The sequence below is a fragment of the Lethenteron reissneri genome, chromosome 30, assembly GCF_015708825.2.
Source record: "Lethenteron reissneri isolate LAM-NWPU_2019-01 chromosome 30, ASM1570882v1, whole genome shotgun sequence".
Classification (NCBI taxonomy): domain Eukaryota; kingdom Metazoa; phylum Chordata; class Hyperoartia; order Petromyzontiformes; family Petromyzontidae; genus Lethenteron; species Lethenteron reissneri.
This window is the reverse complement of record NC_083808.1, coordinates 14,770,644-14,789,758: the sequence shown is the minus strand read 5'-3', so window position 1 is coordinate 14,789,758 and position 19,115 is coordinate 14,770,644. Positions and strand designations below refer to the sequence as shown.

Here is a 19,115-nt window from a genome sequence, read left to right as displayed (position 1 = left end):
GGTCGCCGAGTTAATAATGCCGTGCACTAACCACTGCGCCACCACTCCCCCAAGATCCACACCACCGCAATTACATTTTTTATTATAATGCTTTTTTACCCAGGAAGACCTCACTGAATCTCAAGACTCGTTTCAGGAATGTCCTGCCAAGTATTTGCAGTATGGGAATAATGTTGCTATGTTTAATCCAAATTGACCAATTTGTGAAGATATTTTCTGCATTGAAATGTTGTGGCCAATACCAGTTACATTGTATGTTTTTGCTTAAGTGAATAATCCAAACAATCCAGAGGAAACCCATGCAGAACAGGGACATAACATACAAACTCCACACAGATAAGCAACTGAGTCGGGAATTAAACCCAGGATTTCTTGCTATGCAAGCATTCTCACTGTACTCTTTGGTTCTTTCGGGAAAGTCAAGTAGGTATAAAATAAAATAAATCACGACGTTTCGGGCGAAACACAAGCGTCCATCATCACAAGCGTCCATCATCATCGTGATGATGGACGCTTGTGTTGTGCCCGAAACGTCGTGATGTATTTTTTTATACCTACGTGACTTAACCGAAAAAACCAAAGAGTATGGATTCCTGCAGTCACGAAAGCTTCCAATCAAGATCATTATCACTGTGTCACCCTGCCACCTACACTTGACCCCAATCGCTGTGATAATTATATCAACAAATAGAATGTCATCATCGTCACTAGTGCATATGGTATTTGTGCAATTCTTATAGCGTGAAACTATCATGAAACCGGTTTCACAGACATAATCTGAAGCCATTTCGTGGTCTGGGGTGATGTTGCTGTGTGTAATCCCAATTTCAGGTGTTATTCTTTGAATTTGACAAATTTGAACACGTGGCTTGAGCAAAGTTGTTTAATAATTTCAAATGATGTCAAGGGATCTTAACATTCCTGGCAAAGCAGATAACACGTAGTATTTTTTTTATAGGTAATACACACCACAGTATTGACCAAGGCAGCAAGCTGGGTTCGAATTGCAAATTTCTGCTGAGCCATGTCACCACCCCAACACACAACATTTGTTTCCACCCCCTACAATAACGGACTGTCGAGTATTGTAGCTATGTGCACAAGATGCCATATGGAGACAGAGGAAACAGAGCTCGTAATAGGCTATAACTGGGAATTGGCTGAGGGATCGTGGCCATTTTTACTTTCAACAACCCAGCTACAGGTTGAAAGAACATTTTAATGCCGGAGCAACACATTGTATATGGGTTAGAGTTATGGTTCCAGAAAATGAATGGTTAAACCCGGTTTCTAGTTCCAGTTCAACTATCACACCTCCATAGTCATAAATAACTCTGTCATGGAACAATTCAGACATTAAATATATGCTCAACGGCATAATCCAGTTTTCCATCGCGGTTAAAGAAAACTATTTTCTCCGTGGACTTGATCACTTTCATGCCTTGCAAAATTTGTATCTTCTCTTATGTCTGCCAAATACTCAAGAGCAATGGTTAGAAATACTGGATATCACCGCGGGTGCGTTATTAATTACATGCATGCTGTCTGCTTCACAGCAGGCTTTAAACATCCCATCACTTCAATCTAAATGAGTAGGCCATTGTTTGCTGGTCTCATGGGACAAATGTGTAGAATTACCCACAAAATACTCAATTTGGATTACATATAACCACATCTCCCACTATTGACAGACTATATCCGTCTGTAAACACTGCCCCCCTCCCTTCAGCATAGTCACGTGGTGTAAGAATGGAACGAACACCAAATGTACGAATGGCAGTGCCATGCAAATGTGAATACACACCCTGTCTTGTGTAAGTCGGTGTTTACGGTTGACAGCGTAGACGGCTTGATCGACAGCGAGCAGACCTACTCTGGCATCAGGTTCCCCAATCAAATCCAAAGTTAGCATGGCCTTTGGTTCCAATGTGGGGCGGCCTTTTAATGAAAGAGACACCTGAGGATGGAAAATATCAAACTCGTTAGGAACAAATGTTCATGACATGAAATTTGTCGAATATGATACGACCAGGAAAATAGTGTATGGTACAGCTGCCATCAAGTTCATGGAAACAGCAGCATTGTAGTCATCTGCCATGGTCAATCCACTGCTGGATAAAGGCCTCGCCAAACCACCACGAGCTCTCACGATCCTGTAACGCAACAATCCACAGCACCAGGACGTGAACTATAGCATTACACTCTGTTGCGATATGTATTGCCGTTTAATAATTGTATTATTATGTGCAATCATACTCTTTTTATAAGCGCACAACTTTATATATCTGTGATGAACTCTGCACTTTCTGTCGTTATCATGCACTGCAAACCTTCGCGCCCCCTGCATTAACGACGGAGGCGCAGGGACAGACGTTCGATTACGTTGGAAACGATCTGCAGACGGCAGTCTTCTCCTACAGCCAGCTCTATGTCGCCTTATCTCGATCCCACAATCCCAAATAGGTGAAAGTCCGCATCGAACCGAACCCCCCCAGCAAGGCCATCTACTTAACGACGAGAGAAAATTCACACAAAATGTCGTTATCAATGAAGTCTTCCAGATGTAACATGATACAAGCTTTTAATGAAGAGATAAAATTATCTAATTCAAAACATAATACGATTCAAAGATGTTTCATTTTAAAAATACAAAATAGAGCATCGGCTGCTTGCGTGAATGCATCGTTCGTGTGCAATTTTTTTCGTGACTTTCCTGGCCGAAGGCCGTAAATGCTTGTGAGGGGCGCCGTAGGTGCCCCAAAAAACACCTAGTATGATATAGTAAAATGATTGTGCTGGCTTTTTTCTGCATTACTGGCAGGCTGGCTTACAGGTGCACTGCAGTGATGTCACAGTGCACATTTGGGTGATGACATCACCCGCGTTACACCTCCAATTCCTACCCACCCTCCAAATGCACGGAGTACGCTCTCGTATCAGGAGGGAAGGTCACACGGACAAGAGTTATATTTATTTCATCATTATTATCGTTGTTATGATGCTTATTTATCCAGCATCTAAATATAACCACGGTTGAAGATGATGTCGAGAAGGACATGAATATTTACTTCATATAGAGATATTCAGGCATGACATGTGGGGTTCGGAAACACGCTGTCAAGAACGACAACATGGAACAAAACTGAAAAGTGTGCAGAGGCACGAAGAGATGCACATTCGGCATCACATTGAGGCAAAGAAAGAGAAAGACACGGATTAAAGAACATATGCAGATTAATGCCTATTGATATAATGAAATGTATATTCACCATCCAAAAGATGTAGATGTAATAATTATACACACGGCTGTATACACGTGAGAAGTGTACTGCAACTACAACGAGGTGCTGCGTTTTATAAACAGTTTAAGTACTCAAATAGAAAATTTCAGGCATATGCTTTATAATTGGTTACTTTTGGGTCAGGTTGTATGATTAAAATTAGTGTCGTAAACCCTCCTTCACACGATAGCCAATGAATACAATTGTCACATGAAAAAAACGTGCCGATTAATTCCTGCTTCAGCACATGGGTGTGCTGGAGAGTAATCTCACAACGTAATATTGCAGGGGATATGTTGATAGATGCCCCACGACAATAATCGGGAGACATGACAGAGAAGAATGTTTAATCAATCTTTGAAGGGTATCTCTAAAAAAAATTAATCAGATTTTATTGCATTACCGGTAACTGCCTCTATCCACCCAAACGTTTAAATGGGTACACCACAGTTATGCTCTGACTGGCAGGTAACACGTGGTGGAATATAGAGTAAGTACACCACCTCTTAATACTTAAGTTTCACTGCAAACGATTACCAGTTTGTGACTCTCATTACTAAAATTGTTATTCCAGTGTAGGGGTTATCGTTTAACCAACCCCATCAATACTAAACATGATTTCCTTCTCTATGGGAACCTCATTTGCCAGTAAAAATATGATAATTGGTTCTTTACCCTTCTATCTGGCAACAAAACTGACACCTTTTTACAAGGAGTCATGTTTGCATAGACCACAATACCTGCAGTCATAATACAAACAAAAGAACATAACTCTGATAGTGCGCCTTTTGGCGTCATCTGGTCCAACCCATATGAGACTAAGGAAAGCTGTCTCGGGTGTGGACCAATCAACTTCAAGGACAGTGCACATTATCAGAGTTATGTTCTTTTGTTTGTATTATGACTGCAGGTATTGTGGTCTATGCTAACATGACTCCTTGTAAAAGGTGTCAGTTTTGTTGCCAGATAGAAGGGTAAAGAACCAATTATCATGATTTCCTTCTGTTTAACAAGTTTTTTTCCTCAATAATTTCAGTAAAAAATTTTTCTTGGAAATTGGCCTTAAACAGATGTATGTTTCAAAAATCTGTTTGTAGTTCACTATCATACACAAGAATAATCACAAAATCGTCATGTGCACAGCAAAGCCACTTGGAACTGCATCCTGTGCAAATTACACTCCCTTCACATGAAAACACAGCATGTGCATATACCCACATGATAATATCATGCTGCTTCCGAGTGATGCACACGCTTCCTTTATACACATACCTGGCTTTTGCACAATTCGGTGACTTCCACTGTTACAGAGTCCGCTACAATTTCGCCGCCTGGCAGGATATAGTAGGCCAAGAAACGGAAGCGAGGAGCCATGTCGGGTGTGATGGGTATTCTCACGTTGGAGGGCCCTCCTCCAGACTCTTTGGTCTTGCGGTTAGTTTTCACAATCACGCCTCGTGTCAGCACCTGCAATTGATTGCACGCTGCATTAAAGGGACAAGCGAAAATATCTGTTCTTCGAAATTACTCAAATGGGATTACACACAACAGCAATAATCAACCCTACTGCCAGTCTAATACCCGCTTGCAGGCTAGGTGCTGAGTCAGTGTGCCACAAATAGACTGATAGAGGTGCTCTTTCAAATGTGTCGAAATGAGATGTGATGCAAGTCGCTAATCGTGTATGAAACGATCTGATATGCCTGGTAGTAAAAGAGGGTGGCTATCAAAAACATCTCTCAAAAATGTGTCTATGCTACATTTTATCCATAACTGTGAAGTTAAACTGTTGCCTTGGGAATGTAATTGCATCATCTCATCCCCGTGGCGGGTGGCAGCTTATGCAGTTGGGCCATAACGGCACCTTCTGACACGAGCATCATACAGAGCATCTTGCTGGCATACACCAGGAGCTGAAGATACATGCTGAGAAGGATTCATGTTTCCTTAAGGACATTAGAACAGTGTAACTGGTGATGGACCATGTGTTACAATTTGCTAACTTGCATTCCTCTTGCCACATGGCAGGGTATAATGATATCTTAGGTACGTTTGTCATTCTTATGGCACAGGGTGGTCACTAAGGAAGACACTGTGTTACATTGATGGATATAGTCTACGATATGGAGCGATATGGCTGTGTGTAATGCCAATTGAGTAATTTAGTCTTTTTTTTTATTTGGACCATGACGCCAGCACACAATGGCGTACTCATGTCTAATGACAGCAGGATGTCTTTAACAACCGCTTTGAAACAGGCAGTGTGAATTTAAAGTGAATACACCTGCAGTAATAACCAGGGTAGCTGCCGGATGCTAACTGCAAACCACTAATGTCATAAATATCACTATTTGATTTAGAATGTTTCACATTTTGAGACAGTGAAATGGCCCAGCGGCATTGCATTTGTAGTGGCGGTACGCGCTGACAAAGGGGCGGCGTGTGTGTGAGCGCGCCGGGCGTGGCTACATCAAGAGTGGTGGTGTTAACACGCGCCGACAGTGATGGATCACGGGGCGGCGCGGGGTGCGTGGTTGTGCGCGCTGACACAATGTGGGAAATAGGATCGTAGGCAGCACGCAGTGATTGGTCAACTGGGGTGGGTGCTCTCAGCGACGTCCGCATGGAGGACTATAAAGGAGGACGCGCGGGAGCACTCGGGGAGTTGATAACCAGTTGAAGATCGAAGACGGAGCTGAAGAGATAGGGCCCTGAGACCCCTGGTCCCGCGGTCCTTGTAAGGGCCGGGACGCTGTGTGGCTCGGAGGCGAGGCTGTGGGACCCGTGGTCTGACGTCCATGTGGGACGAGGCTGTGGGACCCAGAGTCGAGACGGACACCCCAGCCGGGTGGGTTCCGAGAGCTACGGGGCGTAAGAGCCCGTGAGGGTGTAGCCAGGGGAACCCCGTGGGTTAGGCTGTACTTAGCCACCCGTCTAACGATAAGTTGGTGTTAATAAAAGGTGTGCAACCCGTGAAGTCGTCTCCCGCCAAGTTCATACATTACACATTCACTGCTTTCTGGTTTTTAAAAGCAGTGTATTAAGCATCAAAATACTACGCGCCATTTGCTACACAGTGGACGTTAAAGAGCCCATGACTTCATTTGGAACAAGTTGGCCTTTCCATGCCGGTGCCACATTCAAGAAATTACTCGCAAATACCTAATTTGGATTACACATAGCAACATCGCTCCTTTCTGTGAAACACATGCAGACTGTGAAACATAGCATTGCCTTCCTTTGTGATTTCATCTATTGCGTTTCTTACCAAGAGTTATTTTAGAAGGGTTTTGCCAGGTTTTAACAAGAGAGGGGAATGCTGCTGCTGTGTGTAATCCTAATTGAGTCATTTGTAAGTATTTTTTCTGTATTGGGGTATTTGGCCAATATTGTATGTTTTTGAATGGATAAAATTGTGCAATTGCCAAATTTAGTAGATTATTAATTGTTTTCTTACTGGAAGTCAGAAATCTGAATAAAATGCCACACCAATACTATACGTACCATGTATGTAAAGTGTGTTACAGCATTGAGCTGTGTGGTTTTGGCAGTCAGAAACACGTTCAGGGTTTCGCCCAATCGCATGATTCGTGTCACATCAATGTGCATATAGCTTGCAGATGCATATTTCTGAGCTGTGTACACCAGCTCTCCCTGCTCATTCGATGGATGTCGTTCGTCCGTTCTCACCTACACACAAACAACCAGATCGACAGATACGTTTCATCATGACACACAAATTCAAGTATTTTGCACGTAGGTTCTCGCAGCCGATGTTATGATTCGTACTATTTTTTGGGATAGGTCACGTTAGGGCTAGTACAAGGGTGAGCCCTCGACCCCAAATTTCCCTTTTGCCTCCCACCGATGTTCACGCTCCTTAGTGGTGTATCGCTGTTATTGTTACCAGCCCCACAACGGCTTTGCTACATCCCCTGCCCAAATCCGAGAGTAGCCAGAGCTAGACCTCAACAAAAAAACAATAATGAATTACACAAATTAAGTGTCCATTCAATTTTACAACCTCACAACTGGTATGGAATAAGAGTGCTGTTATGTGGTTAAGTTTGTATTGTCCGCAAGAGGGGGGGGGGTCACTTGTCACATGACAGCAGAACAGTGTAACGTTCTATTGCTATGAATGCAGGGGGCATTGTCCGCTCTTGTAAACTCATGGCCTTGCGTAGGATTGACCACTTGGAACAGTGGCATAAATCGGGATAGGAGATAGTTACATAACAGCAATACCTCACTTGATTGGTGGGAGAGGGCACGTGTTATGCAGGTTGTGCATATGTAATTGGCTTTGCTGGCCGTATAAAAACGGACTGTAAAAGCCAGAGATTCGACAGAAAGGCAGAATGTTGTGACTGCATTGTTGCAGGTACTAATACCGTTGCTGCTGCTGTTGGAAGTGGTGCTTAATGAGGACTCTAGGTTTCATGATGCTGCTATTGCGAACATGCACACCGAACCCTGTTTTGGAGTTCACCTGGCAGCACTATAAGTGCCCGTTTACATGGTTCTTTTGCTTAATGCCATTATGTGGGTTAAATATTTAAAGTCTATAAAACAGTGTGTATTTGTTTTATTCAAGGTTTATCCCAATGACAATGGTCCTGCTTCTGTTTAAAGTCTTAGTAGTGGAGGTAGCACATTTAAGAAAGGGCCTAAATATTGATGCAAGAGGCAGATCATGTAACAGGCTTGCAAAATGTTATTAGGGTAAACTGATCCCACCGATTATGAAAACTGCTGTAGCCAAACCATATTTTTGGCCTGAAGCACGCAATTCAAGATGGCGGCCAAGATAGTTGTTAAATAAATACATTGTGATGAATCAGCTCCAGAGCAACTAAAGTTAAAATTTCAAAACATTTTGCGGTGTTATCCATGTAAAACATTGTAATGGTGCATGCTTTGAAAGTTTAGAAATGTCCAAAAAATACAAATGGTAACTTTTCAAAATGGGGGTTTATGAACAGATAACATTTTGAGCTCTGTGAAGCTCCCAAAATAATTTCCTTGGATGTCCCACCAATTTTAAATGAATGTTTTCCAGCTAGGATTGGTGGAGAAAAAGTTAAAGCAGTATCTTATCAGTCTGTTATGCCTGTGTGGTATGCCCAACCTCAAGATGATGCAATGCCTGACTGCATGTCTTGGCTTTCATCCTGACCCATCATGTCATTGAGGAGAAAACAAGCTGGACAAAATTCAATAAGAATGTACCCAACAACATCCCTGAAATAACTGCTTTGATATACATGCTGAAGCGATATGTCTCAATGTAACATTAATAAAAATTTAGCCATCTTGATTGTAGAGCAAGAACTGTATTTAAAAATGGAGTTGAAATGGTCCACACTAGAATTTCAGAAACACATTACACTGAAAATAGGTGGCCTCAATATATAAAGAAGTTCAACATACATATAAACTCATAATCAACGTTTTTGGGTTTAGATCGCGTTTATTTATAAATGTGTCGTAACCCTCCACCACCCGACACGGCCAATCAGTAAAAATGTGTCACGTTGACAAAGACAAATAGTTCACTGCTTTAGCCCACCGGTGTGTTGAAGCCACAACATTTACAATTTGAGTACGACGTTTCGCTGGTAATTGCATCCAGCATCATCGGGCAATTCGCCAGAATGGTGAGGCTCTGCTGTCTCCCGTTCTTATATAGAGCAGCAGCAGGGTGACGTCATCATTAACTCATCAACTCATCAGGTGCAAAGACTCAAGGGGGGAGTGATTGTAATTATATACTAGATTAGTAATCAGGCTATTGTTACGATGCGAGTTGTAGATTAGTAATCATTTGGAATGTGTTTTATTGTGATTATGCTACATTAGTAATCAGTTAGTGGTTGTTTCCCTTATAAGTAATTGTAATGTATCTTATTTAATAATACGCTTCCAGGCCGCACTAAGCCTGTAGCTGTCTGAGCGATTAAAGTTATTTCTGTTTCTCTCAATTTCAATCGATTCTCTAACTAGTCTTTGCCAGTAGTAACTAGTTTTACACAACACTTCCACGTTGTCAAAATCAATTGAGTGTCCCTGTTGGCATGCATGTTCTGCTACTGCCGACAGTTGTGTTTGTGATAGTTTAATATTTCTCTGGTGTTCTTTTAGTCTTACACTAACGTTACGCCATGTCTGTCCAATATAGCATCTGCCACATACACAGCATTTACATTTAAATATAAGCAATAGTGTGTCCATGCATGATTGGAATATAATCGATACTATAACACAACAATCGGCTGATAATGTGTTTAATCTAACAAATGCTAACCAAATTAACAAATTTTCTAGACTTTACAATAAACAAATCCCTATTAAAAACGAACAATTTAAAAACAAAACCGTAATGAACTTGACTAACACTGATTTAACCACTGACATGATTTCTGTCCTTTCTAAAGGCCTTAACTTTGCCGTTACCCCACGCACAATTCCAGTGGATGAGATAATTGCTGAGGTAGAATCAGCAGTAAGACTCCTTCCACATAATGAGGCAGAGATGACTAGACACGAGGTTGCCAAAATTATTGAGAATAGTAAAGTACCTAAAGTAAATATTAGCTCGAACGAGGCAAAAGCCTTAAGAGAGCTTCGTCTAAACAAAGATATTCAAATCCTAGCAGCTGACAAGGGCCGCACTACAGTAGTGATGTCACGAGCCGATTATGATAATAAAATTAAAGATTTATTAGAGGAAAGTACCTACATTAAAATTAAACGAGATCCAACTAATACTTTGGAACGTAAGACTACTGCAATCATTGCAAATTCATTAATCCCAAAAAATGAGCAATTCCTAATGAAGCCAAGGGCTTCAAAACCACCTAGACTGTATGGGCTACCAAAGATCCATAAAGTCGGCATCCCTTTACGACCTATAGTCAGTACAATTGGCTCTGCCACCTATAAATTAGCAAAATATGTAACTAAACAAATTCAGCCTTACATCGGTAGGACATCATCATTCATAAGAAATTCAGAACATCTTGTGAATATGATCAAAGATATTAAACTTAACCCTAATGATATTTTGGTGAGTTTTGATGTGATTTCGCTATTCACTAAGGTTCCAGTGAGCGAGTCGCTTAAATTACTTGATACACTGGTAAAGAATACAGGTTTACCAAAAGATATTCCGAAACTCGCAGACCATTGTTTAAATAACACTTACTTCTTATGGAGAGGCGAATTCTTTAAACAAAGGGAGGGAGCAGCAATGGGCTCTCCTTTATCTCCTGCTATAGCAAATTTGTACATGGAAAACTTTGAAACCAGAGCACTTGCCTCGAGCACATTAAAACCATCCTTTTGGTTTAGATATGTGGATGACACTTTGGTTGTCTGGCCACATGGTAAAGATACACTTAACGATTTTCTAAATCATCTCAATGCACAAAACCCGGCCATTCAGTTCACCATGGAAATGGAGGTGAATAACACACTCCCGTTCCTGGATATTTTACTTGGGCATGGCCCAAACGGTAAAATAACACACAGCGTTTACAGAAAGCCAACGCACACTGATGCCTATCTGAATGCAGATTCGCATCATCACCCAGCTCAGAAATCCTCTCTTATCAAGACGCTCATACATCGGGCTAAAACAGTGTCAGATGGTGAAAGTCTAGTGAGAGAGATTAAACATGTTAAAGAAGCACTAAGACAGAATGGCTACAATAATGCTCAAATTAACAGAGCATTAAAAGCCAAATCACGATCGCAAAGCAACACTGCTGAAAGCGATCAGATTATTAAAACAATAAAAATACCATTTATCTCAGGAGTAACTGATAAATTAGCCCGTGTTTTGCAAAAGCATAACATTACAGTAAGATTTGGTACAGTACACAACATTCAACAACTAGTAACGTGCACTAAAGACGAATTACCTAAATTATCAACAGAAGGTGTATATCGGATTAATTGTGTATGTGGCAGATGCTATATTGGACAGACAGGGCGTAACGTTAGTGTAAGACTAAAAGAACACCAGAGAAATATTAAACTATCACAAACACAACTGTCGGCAGTAGCAGAACATGCATGCCAACAGGGACACTCAATTGATTTTGACAACGTGGAAGTGTTGTGTAAAACTAGTTACTACTGGCAAAGACTAGTTAGAGAATCGATTGAAATTGAGAGAAACAGAAATAACTTTAATCGCTCAGACAGCTACAGGCTTAGTGCGGCCTGGAAGCGTATTATTAAATAAGATACATTACAATTACTTATAAGGGAAACAACCACTAACTGATTACTAATGTAGCATAATCACAATAAAACACATTCCAAATGATTACTAATCTACAACTCGCATCGTAACAATAGCCTGATTACTAATCTAGTATATAATTACAATCACTCCCCCCTTGAGTCTTTGCACCTGATGAGTTGATGAGTTAATGATGACGTCACCCTGCTGCTGCTCTATATAAGAACGGGAGACAGCAGAGCCTCACCATTCTGGCGAATTGCCCGATGATGCTGGATGCAATTACCAGCGAAACGTCGTACTCAAATTGTAAATGTTGTGGCTTCAACACACCGGTGGGCTAAAGCAGTGAACTATTTGTCTTTGTCAACGTGACACATTTTTACTGATTGGCCGTGTCGGGTGGTGGAGGGTTACGACACATTTATAAATAAACGCGATCTAAACCCAAAAACGTTGATTATGAATAACATTGGTCGCGAAAGCCTACGTGTTATACATATAAACTAACGGATGACAATCGGTTGGCTCTTGGCAGGATGTGGTCTGGCTGAAACTTGGGTTGAAAGTAGTATTGGCTGAAGGCTCAGTGGCTCAGGTCGTAGAAGGAAAAGTATATACCGACAGTGACTTTTCAGGCACTGTAACATATCCTGGATCCCACCTCTCCTCACATTGGTCAGCAAGACTATGATATCGTGAACTATCAAACAATGACTTCTGAAAACAATGCGGTATTGTTCCCTTGCTTCCTACAGGCATTGTTCTTTTTTATTTATAATTTATTTTGCGCCCTTTCCAGCACTAAATATGTGAGTTTTGAACATTGCGTCTTAAAAGAATGTGAACTTTGCATTATGGTGGAGATACATGGAGATTATTTCTACACTGATCATGTTCACGTGGATAATTCATGATGGCCAGTGGGATCTCTATGTCTATGCTTTTTCAAAGTTTGGTGCCTGACATTGTCAGGTAGGACCACACAAACTATTTTAAGTCAGCTACATTTTTATTTTCAAAGTCAAGACAGCAAACATTACTATATAATATACCATTAAGTTTGTGGAGGAACAACTTGTATTGAAAGAAGATGAAAAGCCTGCAGTGAGTTGGACTGTTGGTGATATCACCGGTCTAAAGGCTGCATCAGTCCAGTGATCATCAAACTCATGTTCTTGAAACAAGAGAGTGCGTACATCACCCCATACACAGTCTTCAGGATTGAAGCGGTAAGTATGGAACAGCAAATAAAGTAACGTTTTACAGTAGTATATATATTATTTTTGTCTATTTGTATGTTTATTAATGCCAATTTTACATCGTAAAAAAATTTGAAATCGCAAAAAGAACATATACATATCACCTAAAAACATTATGGGAACCTCATTTGCCAGTAAAAATATGATAATTGGTTTTTTACCCTTCTATCTGGCAACAAAACTGACACCTTTTTACAAGGAGTCATGTTTGCATAGACCGCAATACCTGCAATTATAATACAAACAAAAGAACATAACTCTGATAATGTGCACTGTCCTTGAAGTTGATTGGTCCACACCCGAGACAACTTTCCTTAGAGCCTAGTCTCACATGGGTTGGACCAGATGACGCCAAAAGGCGCACAACTCAAAGACAATGCACCATCAGAGTATGAGAGCTCGGGGCAAGCATCTACACTATGGGAACCTCATTTGCCAGTAAAAATATGATAATTGGTTTTTTACCCTTCTATCTGGCAACAAAATGCTTGGCCCGAGCTCTCATACTCTGATGGTGCATTGTCTTTGAGTTGTGCGCCTTTTGGCGTCATCTGGTCCAACCCATGTGGAGACTAGGCTCTAAGGAAAGCTGTCTCGGGTGTGGACCAATCAACTTCAAGGACAGTGCACATTATCAGAGTTATGTTCTTTTGTTTGTATTATGACTGCAGGTATTGCGGTCTATGCAAACATGACTCCTTGTAAAAAGGTGTCAGTTTTGTTGCCAGATAGAAGGGTAAAAAAACAATTATCATATTTTTACTGGCAAATGAGGTTCCCATAGTGTAGATGCTTGCCCCTAGCTCTCATACTCTGATGGTGCATTGTCTTTGAGTTGTGCGCCTTTTGGCGTCATCTGATCCAACCCATGTGAGACTAGGCTCTAAGGAAAGCTGTCTCGGGTGTGGACCAATCAACTTCAAGGATAGTGCACATTATCAGAGTTATGTTCTTTTGTTTGTATTATGACTGCAGGTATTGTGGTCTATGCAAACATGACTCCTTGCAAAAAGGTGTCAGTTTTATTGCCAGATAGAAGGGTAAAAAACCAATTATCACCTAAAAACATGTTATACAATAATGTGCAAAAAACAAGCTATTTTAATTAATAATGTGATGATCTGGCCTTTTTGAAAATCCGGTAACCCCTTAAGCTGTGGGATAATCGATTATCTACTGTATATAAATACGCCACTTCAGCAGGTGCCAGATCAATCCACATAAGGTCTACCAACTCAGAATAACAGACTTGGAGAAAATGGGAGGCCCTCGAGACAAACCTGGTCCAACGACATAGCTGAGATCTGCCTAGTGGGGGTATCACTGTGTAGAGGTGTAATTGCGCATGGCTACGAATGTTGAGGTGTGATTATGCATGGCCACGGATGGCCAACAAACACAAGGGGCGAGGTTACGGCCGTACACAAGGGTGGCGCTAGCACCGACGTCCGCATGTGTATCCCCCACGGGCCCCCCCTCGGGGGCGAGTCCTATAAAAGGTGATGAGCTCGAGGGCTCGAGGTCGGGACTCAGCTTTAACCAGAGAAGACGGAAGACCAGCTAGTGTAGGCCCCAGAGCTCCCCTGGCTCGCCGTCCTTATAAGGGCCGACCAGGGCAAGCCGGTGGCGTGGCCCCGAGAGCCCAGACGAAGCTGGTCTGGTGACTCAGGGAGCCGGGATCCCAGCTTAACCAAGCTGGGACAGATAGCCTCCCCTAGTCCCGTAGTGGAGGAATTGGTATAGGTTAGAGGGGTTAGCTGTCGAGAATCCCTGTAGCCAAGTGACCTGTACAACTGTGTTGGTGTAATAAATAAGTGTGCCTCCGATCCTGTCGTCAAGCCTCCATATATATACTTACTACATCTGGGGTCAGAAGTAAACGTCCAACGATGGACACACGAGGGACGACACGTACCAGGGAGTCGGAGATGGAAGACGCCGCGGCCGATTCTCCACCAGTGATGGCCGGGGTTGAATCGGAGCAGCCGGGGCCGAGTACGCCCGTGCCGCTACGACAGGAGGAGGGGGATGCGTCGGCCGAGGGACTCCGGCTGGCCCACTCCTGCCTGGCGGACCTGCTCTACGCCGCGGCCGCCGCGTTGGAGGAGATCACGCGGCTGGGGGCTGGAGGAGCAGCGCGGGTCGACGACGGCAGCCGGCGCGGGGCGACGTTTCCCGCCACCCCGACGCGGCTCGCGGTCAAATTTCCCGCCATCTCTACAGTACGAGCGGAGGGCGGGGCCGGCCCGCGTCACGTGTCTGCTGAGCGCCAAGCACAAGCCGTGACATCATCAACGCCGGCCGGCGCGTCAACATCAGAGCGACCGGCGATGCCATGTGCACGGCCCGCCCACACTGTATCATCGGCGGGGAGCGACGGAGAGCGTTCTGCGGCCACGGACGCCGCCTTACAACAGCGTCTGCCGCCTCTTAAAGAATTTGTCGGCGCTGACGGAGACTGGGGCGGCTTCAAGAGGCGGTTCATCGCTCATCAAGAGATGGCGAACTGGTCGGACGCCGAGGCTCTACGCGCGCTGCCAGCGATGCTGGACAACGACGCCCTGGCTACCCTCACCTCGGCGCCGAGGGAAAAGCGCGCCACTCTACACCTGGCGTTGCAGCTGCTGTCAGCCGTCTATGGGCCGCCTTCGGACTGCAGGCAGCTGTTCCACGATCGGAGTCGGGGCGCCAACGAGTCACCCCTGGCCTTCCGGACGGCTCTCCTGGCTCTGGCAAAGGCTGCTTTCCCAAGGATGGACGAGGAAGGAGTGGATGCCATGGTGGCTGAGAAGCTGCTGCTACTCGCTGACGAGCTGGACGTCAACGTCCTGGCTCAGGACGACGCGGAGATGTCGTCCCTGCTGGTCGCGCGCCACATCCACGGGGGCTTGCGGTCCCTGCGTCGGAAGGCGGCAAAGGGGGCGGCCGGCCATGCCATGGCGACCACCGCCCTCCCATCGGAGGAGGTCTGCGGGGTGGAGCGGCGAGGGGAATGGAGATCGGCGGCACCGCAGGCTCGGAATGGACCGAGCCGCCAGGAGCAGCCCAGGTCATCTGGGGCGCTCACACGCTGCTACAACTGTGGCCTGCAAGGCCACGTTGCGTCTGGATGCCGGGCTCCCCGTCAGCGCGGGGCAACACCTCGTCAGGACGCCACGCCGTCTCCTCCCAAGCTCCAGCAGAGAAATACGGCGAGTCGCGGCACCTCACACGTTTGGCCCACGCACACATCCGACACACACTCACGCGCTCAACTAAACAGGGCTCCAAATTCCCCGTCCGTCGCGCGCGATTGTTCGGTAATGCGGCGAGCGCTCCAACCGGGTCAGTGGTCGGAGCTCGCCCATCGTGTCGTTGCTGCGTCGGCGGGATCATCTGTCGTGGTCGGTCACATTGATGGGGTAGAGGTGCGGATTTTAATTGACACAGGGGCATCGGCGACCATTATATCTGATTTAATTTATAACATCCTTCCCGTTCAAAGTCGTCCCTTGCTCCCTGTTGACGTGCCGTGCTATGCCGCTAACGGAGGCTCTCTGGGCATTATTGGCCAAATCCGCGCCACTATCTGCATTGGGGACATTAAATTATCCGGCCCTGTTTTGGTTTCCTCCTCACTCGCGGTTCCGTGCCTGTTGGGGACGGATTTTCTGGCCAAAATGCCCATCCGTATCCTTATTGACCAAGGGTGCATTGAGCTCCCATCGGGCCGACGCGTTACATTTCTGTCTTCCCCCACCACGGAGCGTCGGGCGTTTGCCACCGTGCAGGCGCTCGTCACAAAAACTGTGCGCGTGCCTCCGGGGGCTCAGATGCTCGTCCCTCTTAGGTTGCGTCGGTCGTTTGATGCAGGGGTTGCGGATCGGGGGGTCTTGTTGGGTCCATCTCGGGCCGGGGTCAATGGACCCGATTTGCTCGCGGCTCAGACTATGGTGAGAGGGGATGGGGACCCCTTCATTGCAGTCCTTAATGTGGGATCGCGAACGGCCGTGGTTCCTCAAGGGACCGTGCTTGCACACGCAACGCCGGTGCCCTATGAGGAACCACTCGTGGGTCAGGTATCCACCGATCCTCCGTCGCGACCGCATTCGGACTCTGATGACGGATGGCTGGATGCGCTTTGCGCGGGTTCAGTGGACCTGTCTGACTCGCAGCGCGCGCAGCTGCGAGTTCTCCTGAGCGAATTTGCTGACGTTTTTAGTCAACACAAATTTGATATTGGTTGTACAAAATTGCTGCGGCACCATATTGACACGGGTGACAGCGCGCCGATCCGCCAAAATCCCTTTCGGTTGAGTCCCGCCGAAAAGGATCATGTCAAATCGGCTGTTGATGACATGCTAGCCGCCGATATCATTTCCCCTTCCACCAGCCCGTGGGGCGCGCCGATCGTTTTGGTGAAAAAACACGACGGCTCACTGAGATTTTGTGTTGACTTTCGGCGTCTCAACAAAATCTCTGTGGCAGATGCGTACCCGCTTCCTCGGATGGATGAGTCGCTCGACGCCTTGGCCGGTGCGCGATTCTTTTCCACCCTTGATTTGCTATCTGGATTCTGGCAGCTTCCTCTGGATGACGAATCGAAACCTAAGACTGCTTTTCGTACACCGCAGGGCCTCTTCCAATTTAACCGTTTGCCGATGGGTTTACATTCTGCGCCGGCAACTTTTCAGCGGTTAATGGAATTGGTCTTGGCAGGTTTGCAATGGGATTCGTGTTTGATTTACTTAGACGATGTCATCGTCTTTAGCAAATCCTTCGAGGAACACCTCCAGAGGTTGCGTGCTGTTTTTCTCAAAATGCGGGCTGCCAATTTGAAATTTAAACCACAGAAGTGCCATTTACTCCGCGAATCGGTGCGATATTTGGGTCACATTGTTGGGCGCTCGGGGATATCCACTGATCCCGCCAAAACGGAATGCGTCAGCTCCTGGCCGACTCCCACCTCTGTGGGAGAGGTCAGGAGTTTCATTGGGTTCGCGTCGTATTATCGGCGATTTGTGGCTGACTTCGCTACGATTGCGAAACCATTGCATGCCTTGACGTCCAAGGGAGTCAGGTTTCATTGGGGGCCGGAGGAGGAGGCTGCTTTTCGCGCCCTCAGAAATGCTTTGGTGGGAGCTCCGCCGTTGAATTACCCGGATTTTTCACAACCCTTCTTGCTCGATACTGACGCAAGTAACACGGGCATCGGGGGTGTGCTGTCCCAGCTCATCGGGGGCGTAGAGCATGTGGTGGCTTACGGTAGTCGGGTACTGTCTCCAGCCGAACAGCGGTACTGCGTTACCCGTCGGGAATTATTGGCCATTGTTTATTTCATTCAGCAGTACCGCCCGTATCTGTACGGTCGGCGGTTCACCGTCCGTACAGATCATGCGGCCCTACAGTACGCCCTGCGGGTTCAACAACCATCGGGCCAGTTGTCTCGATGGTTGGAGATCCTCCAAGACTATGACTTTGTCACCACATATCGTAAGGGTGTCCGCCACACGAACGCTGACGCCCTGTCACGATTGCCACCCACTTCGGAGTGCGCGTGCCTGTTGGGTTCGGGGCGTTGTAGGCCCCCGAACGTCACCACCGATTCGGTCCTCGTGGCCGCTACCGATGCACCTTCGGCTTCGGGTCCTATCGAGCAAGAAGGGAGGGATTCGTTGCTGGGGTTGCCGGTCGCGGAATGGGGACGCCTCCAAATGGAGGACACCTCCCTCCTCGCTTTGCGCCGTCGCGTCGGGGGGGCTGGTCAGGGGGTGGAAAACGTTGACTCGTGGGGGTTGTTCCAGGGTCTTTTGATGCACTGGGATGGAAAAACCCGGCGCCAGCGGCTTGTGGTGCCTGCTGCTTTAAGGGGTAAGGTGGTATGGGCTGTTCATGAGCGGCTTCTGCACTTGGGGGTTCACAAGACCTTTGCCACGCTCCAGCTGGATTTCTTCTGGCCGGGCATGGAAAAGGACGTGGGGGATCTCTTGGGGTCATGCACGCAATGCGCGCAGAGGAAGCCGCCTGCGAGGGGGTCCAACCCTCCGCTGCAGTCCATAAAAGTTTCCCGGGTTAACGAGCTCGTCGCTCTGGACATACTTGGGCCATTTCCCGCTACGCCCAGGGGCAATAGGTATTTACTAACGGGGGTTGAATACTTCACGAGATGGCCTATGGCCTGGCCCCTGGCGAACCAGTCGGCAGCAGCCATCGCGGAGGCCTTTGTCCAGGGCTATGTCCTCGACAAAGGTGCTCCGGAACGGCTGCTTACTGACCAGGGTAGGAATTTTTCTGGTAAACTCCTACGTGAGGTGTGCGACCTCTTGGGTACGGAGAAGGTTC

General features: G+C 45.9%; 1 protein-coding gene across 1 annotated transcript in view; it reads right to left on the bottom strand.

The window, feature by feature from the left end:
* The window catches only part of LOC133349569 (complement C3), a 217,451-nt gene that overhangs the window by 124,768 nt on the left and 73,568 nt on the right, over window positions 1-19,115 (bottom strand). The window contains exons 12-14 of the mRNA XM_061563138.1: window positions 6,786-6,971; window positions 4,554-4,748; window positions 1,805-1,957 (exon numbers count right to left, since the gene is read on the bottom strand). Coding sequence (XP_061419122.1) covers window positions 1,805-1,957; window positions 4,554-4,748; window positions 6,786-6,971 — 534 coding nt within the window. The remainder of the gene's footprint in view (window positions 1-1,804; window positions 1,958-4,553; window positions 4,749-6,785; window positions 6,972-19,115) is intronic.